The 7,835-nt window shown below is 39.6% G+C and overlaps 1 protein-coding gene across 1 annotated transcript; it reads right to left on the bottom strand.

Moving 5' to 3' along the window:
- Positions 1 to 4,576: 4,576 nt before the first annotated feature.
- LOC137738318 (probable protein phosphatase 2C 34) lies at positions 4,577 to 7,273 on the bottom strand. Its single transcript, XM_068477955.1, has 6 exons — positions 7,117 to 7,273; positions 6,615 to 6,861; positions 6,112 to 6,420; positions 5,684 to 5,801; positions 5,375 to 5,598; positions 4,577 to 4,956 (listed from the first exon to the last, which is right to left on the bottom strand). Exons 2-6 carry the CDS (start codon positions 6,855 to 6,857, stop codon positions 4,726 to 4,728), a joined length of 1,125 nt encoding a protein of 374 aa, XP_068334056.1. The 5' UTR covers positions 6,858 to 6,861; positions 7,117 to 7,273; the 3' UTR covers positions 4,577 to 4,725.
- Positions 7,274 to 7,835: the final 562 nt, after the last annotated feature.

The raw sequence follows: 7,835 nt of genomic DNA on the forward strand, positions 1-7,835 counted from the left end.
GTTTCTCGTCTTTTGATTTGAAATACTTGGCTCTTTAATTCACATGTGAAAACAAATCAGAATTTTTACCAATTTAGCAGGAATCACTTTTACTGGTTTTAAAGGAAAACTAATGAAAAATATTTGAAAACTTTGAATTTTAACAATAAGGACAAAATAAAAAGTAAAGTGAATAGTACCAGATTTGATTTTTTGTTAAAATAAACAGTAATTTTTCGTTAAAATCCTACTATTAAATTACGCGCAAAAGATGTACGACTTGCCCCAAACCTGTGATAGAATACAAAAACTCCCTAATATTAAATTACGCGCACGTTCATTTGGTTATATTGTCCATTTAGAGTTATTGGAGCCCCACCGCAGAGGGCGAGGCTTTCAAAAATTGACGAGCACGTCCACCAAAGTAGGGTGGAACTAGCACGCCCAGATTGTGTGTTCGAAATAATAGGTGTTGGCACGACTCGCCGTCACTTTCGATCATTGACGAGTCATCCTTCACCCCTGACAGGACAGGTATGGGGTTACATCAGGCGTATCGCTTTACTTATAGCCAACTTGTTAACCTTCCACTACATCACCCCCCGATGTGGGACAGAGTTTGGAGTTGCAACTGTTTCTGTTTGGTGTGTTATAATGTGCGTACTTCAAAAACAAAAACGTTGACAAGGGCTGGTGACTATTCTAAAACTGTGGGGTGTGGTTACAACGTCCCGCAGTATTGAATGCCTCAAATTTGCAGCCATATGATTTTATCCTTATAATAGAATGCACACAACCATGCTTTATGCCCTCTCTCTGTCTCCTTGTCCATCATTTTCTCAAAAATTGGACAAAATCCCTAAATCTCTCTCTCACTCAGTCGAAACCTGTAGCTCCCATCTCTCTCTCTCTCTCTCTCTCTCTCTCTCTCTCTCTCCAATCTGTCAGTCCCTTTGTCCCACTCCTCTCCTCCCCCAACAACCCTATGACCGATACATCACCTCTAGCCATACCCACCCGCCCCGAGCCGAAAATCCCAACGATCCTCTCCCTCCAACACATCAACCCTTCTGTCCCCCTTTCGTCTCTTTCCCCGAGTGAAAGGCCACATCCAGCCCAAAGACCCAAAACCATTTCTGAAGCCCAAAGGCAATTTTGTTAATAAAGTTAAATCCAACAAAAGCAAGGGGCAGAGAGAGTCAGTGGCACTTTCGTAAATAAAGTGAAATGTACTCCAAAATTGCACAGTGCCACCTCCCCCCTACTTTAGACTAAAGTAATTAGATCTCAATGTTCAAATATGGTCATTCATTTTCTAGGGTATTGTAGACATGGTTCTAAATGACGCTAGGCATTAGTTAGGCAGCCGGCTGGGGCCAAGCGCCCATGCATCTAGACAAACTAGGTGGATTTATAATTTTTCAGAATTTAATTAAATTTATTATAACAAAAACTAGTTATACTTAATAAGATGGAGTGTTTCATTAACTCAAATTAAAATTTTAATAAGATGGTAAGCATATATAACGGCCCACCCCACCCCTTTTTTTCCTCTTCTCCTCTCTCTCTTCTGCACATCATTTCCATCTCTTAATTAAAAAAGCCAAATCATGCAGCTTATTTACTTTACCTCTCTCTTGCTTTTATTATGAGTGCCTCGTTTCCATCGACTAATTATAACCACATGGGCTGTTTTATGCTATCATACCTCTCCCTCTATTTCTTTTATGCTATCATACCTCTCCCTCTATTTCTTTTTGGTATTATAAGCATCCTCGTTTCCATCGCCTTCTCTCTCTTTGACAAAGATCCTGCTTGTTCTTCTCCTCTCCCTCTCTTAGAACCAGGTTGTTATCCCCATTAGACCTCTCCGACCGCCTCCACAAGCTCCTCCAAACCTCCAATTTTCATTCCAAAAGCCCAAAAGAATTCCAAAAATCCCAACGAACAAGCAACATTTGAAGAAATCTGAGGTAGATTCTTTTAACAATAAAGTGGGGTTTGTATGTGTTGTTGAGATTTCCAGTTTACTCTCTTTCTTCTCGTCAGATTGCATCGAAACAGAGAACCGACGAGGCTCCGAAAGGCCGCCTAGACCGCTGTCTACCACCTCCAAGACCGCCTAAATAGCGCATAGGTGGCCGACTAACTCCTACCCAATTTGATGAACATTTTAGCATAAATCCCAGTGACACTCGACTGCCCAGCGCCTAGGCAGCCACCTAGGCCAATTTTTAGAACACTGATTGTTGAAAAATTGCAATCTGTGATGCCAAGAAATGAGGCAAATCCTACGCCAAGTGGATAATTGACTGACCAACTAGCTCTTTGTCTAGTATTATTTCTCTTCTCAATGTTAGAAGATGTCTCAAGCTCAGTATCTAACTCACCCCATTCAATAATTAAAAAAAATCAAATTATGTAATAAGATTCCTCAATCTTTATCCTTATGGGTACCATTTTCAAAAAGGTGGAAGTGCAACAAAAATGTTGCTCATTCTAAGCCATGAAATTCATATAACACAACTTAACAGGATCACAAGGAAAACTCCTAGGCATTAAATCCTTATGCTTCTTTCATATACAAATTGATACAAATTCCTGCTTTCGAAGAATCGATGTATCAGTTTCAAGTTCAGAAGCATTAGACAAGGCTGGGTTTAGGTCTTAGGGTTAGGGTTTAGGGTTTAGATTTAGGGTTTAGGGTTAGGGTTTAGGGTTTACGATTTAGGGTTGGACAAATTATTTGATGTGTGGTTTCTAAACCCTAAACCCTAACCTAAACACTAAACCCTAACCCTTAACCCCTAAACCTAAATCCTAAACCCTAAACCTTAAACCCTAAAATCCTAAACCCTAAACCTAAACCTTAAACCCTAACCCCTAAACCCCAAAGCTTGGTATGACAAGTTATTCCACACTTTGTTGTCTCTTGGGTTTCCAAATTCTCAATATGACTGCTCATTGTTTGTGAAGTTTCAACCATTTCTGGTAATTGTACTAGTGTATGTTAATGACATACTAGTTACTGGTCCTAATCCTACGTTTGCAAATCTTTCGTAACTAAGCTTAGCCAACTTTTCCAATAAAAAGACTTGGGTGCTCTACATTACTTCTTAGGCTTAGAAGTACATAGGACTTTAGATGGAAATTTTCTTTCTCAAAACAAGTATGCACAAGATCTTCTTATCAAGACACATATGGAAGGGAGTAAGCCTTGTACTACACCTCTTGGCACTCAGAAACTTGATCATAGTGATACCTTGTTGTCTAATCCACATAAATATAGGTCTATAGTTGGGGCTTTCCAATATTTGACATGGACTAGACCTGACATCTCTTTCGCAGTTAATCAACTATGTTAGTTTCTTCATTGTCCAAGGGACACTCATTTTCGAGTTGTGAAAAAAATGTTAGGATTTTTAAAAGGCTCTACTCATAAAGGTATGTGGTTAAAAAAAAAAAAAAAAAAAAAAAAAACAATCTTCATGTCACTGCTTTCTTAGATGTAGATTGGGTAGGATGTGTTTTTTTACAGAATAAGTACTAATGGCTATTGTGTTTATTTGGGCAGCAAGCTTATCAGCTGGAGTGCAAAGAAGCAACATACTGTTGCTTGTTCATCTACTGAGGCTGAACATAGATCTCTTGCCCACACTTTTAGTAGAACTCATTTGGATATGCAAAATTTTCAAGGACATTGGCTTTCCTCTTTCTAAGGTTCAAGTCTTGTGGTGTGACAATGGCTCAACTATCTCTTTGGCATTGAATCTTGTTTTTCATGCTTGTACCAAATATGTTGAGATCAATTAACACTATCACATGGAACTTGTACTTGCTTAACTTATGAAGGTTTAGTTTGTTCCTAGTCACAACCAAATTGTAGACATTCATACTAAATCTTTGTCCAAGGCTAGATTTTTGTATCTTCAATCCAAACTTTCTCTTGGTTTCCCTCCGTTCAGCTTGAGGGGTTATAAGGACACAGATAAGTAGCCTAGTCAGCAGTCCATGTTAGCAGCATTTTCATAGCTTAGTGCAATTAGTCTGTTTTAACAGAAATGTAACTAATCATAGTTAAAAGTTAATTAGTTACATTTGTTTAGCTTACTAATCATTTATTCCGAAATGTGTAAATATGCCAATGTAAATTCATTTCAATCAATGAAAGATATATTTCTAAGAACAAGCCCTTTGCCCAATCGCCCCGTTGTTTTGGAACTGCTGGAGCTTATTTCTTCAGCCTAAAGACTGTTAAACCAATTGGGAGGGCAGTTTCCCTACTGCTGGAGATGCTCTTAGTGGATGGATACCTCGTTTATCTTGATGCCTTGAATTCATGGTCATGTGCTTGCTCACAAACCTGCCTCGTTTATTATTAGTAATGGGCCGCTTCAATCATTTTGATGCACCAGTTATGATTGCCTCACTACTTTGATGCCTCATTGGTGGTTTTATTGCTTCTCGTTTCCTTGTTGGGCCAAAAAATGGAAAGTACATTTCTGTATGAGATTCGTATTGCCCAGGTTGGTTGGAAACCTTTGAGCTGGATTTTATTGGCTTAATTCATGGTGCTTGATGCTTTGATTTACGCGTGTTTCAGGATTTGATCTAAGAATTTGATTAGCACAACTGTATTAGGCTGTCATATTATGTGGCTGATAGCACTCTACATCAACTAGGAGGGCATACACTTATATATATACACACAGCGGTGATAGGAACTGAGGATACAAAAATCCTTATTTACCCAGATTCCTTCACTCCAGAGTATTTTGAGACCAAATGGTTGGCTTGTGGCGGGGATGAAGCGTGAAAGAACAGGCAAATAGCTGAGATGTCGTCCATCGCAATGCCTCGTTTCTTAGTCTTCCATGCAAGAGCGGCACATCCCACCAGTCTTTTAGCTGTTTTTTTCCTATCTGGACATGAGGAAACTATTTTAACAGCTTCTTGGTTGGAGATGACATCCCATACCTGAAATCGGGAAACGCAAAATGAGATGAAACTTTCATGTATGTGTGTGTGTGTGTGTGTACATATATATATATAGTTTTTTCTACTCATCTATGCCATGCGATTTTATCAAACTTCTGAGACCACCAACCATACAATTACTTGTCATTTGTGCAACGCTTGACAGAAAATACTACTGTTTTGTTTAATTGATTGCAGATTTGTTCAAGGCACTCGCTTTCTATTCGCATCTCCCTACTCACAAGAGTACGGTATGAATCTGCGACCGTTACTCGTGCGTAGGGAGATAGAGGACAAGGGGGTTATGAATCCGGGATAGTTAAGTTTTTCTGGCATATTTGAAACCAATAATTCCATCTAGCAATTTGGTCTTGTTATTCTTAATCAATTTGAACAAAGTTAACGAGGAAATGCATACCCCATCTGTTGCTAGAATGACAAACTGGTCGCTGCTGGTTATGCGTCTTTGAGTCACGTCAGGCATTGAGATGAGCCCGAAGTCCTTCACACAGTAGTCACCAAATGCTCTTGATATTGCCAGTCCTGGTGTTTTACCATTTGGCATCCACACCCTGTAAGTCCCTGGTTCATCCTGTAAGCAAAACACTCGCCCGTTCGACCTATTTATTCGCTCAGCCTCCTCTGTAATGGAAAAGGACCCTCGAATATTAAGAATATGATGCTCATTTGTATATCCATGAGACAAATAGAGAAAAAGAGAGCTGACGAGGTAAATTGGGTTTAAAGTCCACTGTAAGCTGGAGGGCTGCCAAACTGCCATCTTCAGAAACGGAGGCTAAAACAGCCCGAGAATCACCGATGTTTGCAACGACGAGATTTTCACCCTGAAAGATCATTGATCGGGACATTTTTGGGTTACTTCTAATTGAATTCCTGTAATCGAGATGGCATTAATCTAAATACAATGTTGAGAAAGCATTGTAGTCTCTCGTGTCTAGCTAAACCACCGGTACATGCTTTTTTCTCTTCCTAAAAACAGTACCAAACTACTCAGATATACAAAGTTCCTATATTTGACACTAGCTTCAGCCCTAGTTGGAGATCCAAGGATATCTCGTAGAGATGCTCGATGAAATATAGACATGTTTGTGAAGATGTGCTACCGTGAAGAGAGAATCGGAATCTTCTGATTACCTGCTTAATAATTGTCAGAGCCGTAGCGCCACTCCAGTAGGAATCGAGTTTGGAAGAATGCTTGAGCTCCTTGTCAATGGCAGCGTAGGTTTTCAGAAAGGATTGCTTCCACATATCAAAACCATGGAGGTTTCTGTCCATCTCCATTTCAAAATCCAGGTCAAGTGATGTTGAAGTGAGAGTCTCTTGCCAATTGCACAACAAGGAAGCAGGCAAGGATTCCCTGACCCTTTTGCTAACAAGATGACCCCATTGGCCATGGCCATCAAATATCCCACAAAATATCATGTCTTCTTGGCATCCAAATTCCTGCAACAAAAAATCCAACTTTTCGAAAATACTGAAAATGATACGTCTTATGGATACAAACGATATACTACTTTAAACTCATCTAAACTAAAGGAGGGGACTCCAGCTCGAGTGCATATGGGGAGCACATCCGCTCTAGCTGATGCAGCTATGACCGCATCTGCGAAAATAATGTCACGTGACTTTGGACCTACCTTCCAAATGGTTAAGCAATCCTGATTGATCCCCTTCCGGCCTCTCTTGGAGCAAACGGAGGAGAGAGTGTTGGACCTCTCAGACATAACCATGCTGGAAGAACTCGAAACGCGTTCATTCTTTTTGGCTTCCTTTTCCAATGCTTTTGCAGTTTTCCTCGCAACATCGCTAGGGCAATTCTTCGTTTTCTTGCCCGATTTTGTTCTTCCCAACCCCTCAAGAAGAGATGGAAATAACACCATAGCCCTAAGTCCAGATCGATAATTACACACTTGAAAACAAAGTATATGTAATTCTATAGCTTGAATAGACTAAGGTACAACAACTCTAGGCTCTCATCAATCATCATGCTGTGTTTAAGAGACATGCAAAGGATTTGGAAAGATACAAGTGATGTTGCAAATATATACCAATAAAATCCGAAAAAATAAAAATCTTTCTTCAACATTCCTTGGCAAAGAAGAAAGAGAAACAAAGCCTTCAATATCGATAAGTTCTTACTTTGTACGGTATGAGTTGCTGGAATATGATTTCCGTCCGGCGATGGTCCACAACGAAACAATCAAACAAACACTTGCAAAAGGCGATGGTCCACGACGAAACAATCAAACAAACACTTCCTCTTGCTTATACTCCATTTTCATGTACTTCACCTTCTTCTGTTTGCAAGCTCTAAGTAGACCTACGCAAAAGCATGCTTTGAGTGCAAAATTACTATAACGCCAATACCTTGGCCGCCATGTCATGCAGTTGTCATGGCTCTTTTGGACATTCTAGAGAGAGAGAGAGAGAGAAAGAAGGGAGAGAGAGGGAGAGGGAGAGAGGGTGTTACATCAACGTATTCACATACATCATTTGCCTGCCCACTTCAGCCATAGGATATGCTTTTAGTTTAAGCTATCACAAACAAATAAATAAATATATACTGCATACGTGTGGCTATGTGGGTTTGGAAGCACTCGCAAGATTATCATTAGCTAATCAGCAATATTCTACACAAAGTCGGTCTTAAACAAATGGAAAAAGACCTGTTCGCCGCTGTGATTAAAAGAAATCAATATTGCTGTGGAAGAGATTAGATTGTGATTAAAGATGTATTATCTTGAAGATTATTTAAGTGCAAGAGTTCATTACAAAGTTGTGATTGCGAAAGTAAGTTTATTAATCAAAGAGATTAGGTGGTGTGGTGGCTTAAAATGCCTAAACCGTCCAATGAGATT

The sequence above is a fragment of the Pyrus communis genome, chromosome 6 (genome assembly GCF_963583255.1).
Source record: "Pyrus communis chromosome 6, drPyrComm1.1, whole genome shotgun sequence".
NCBI lineage: Eukaryota > Viridiplantae > Streptophyta > Magnoliopsida > Rosales > Rosaceae > Pyrus > Pyrus communis.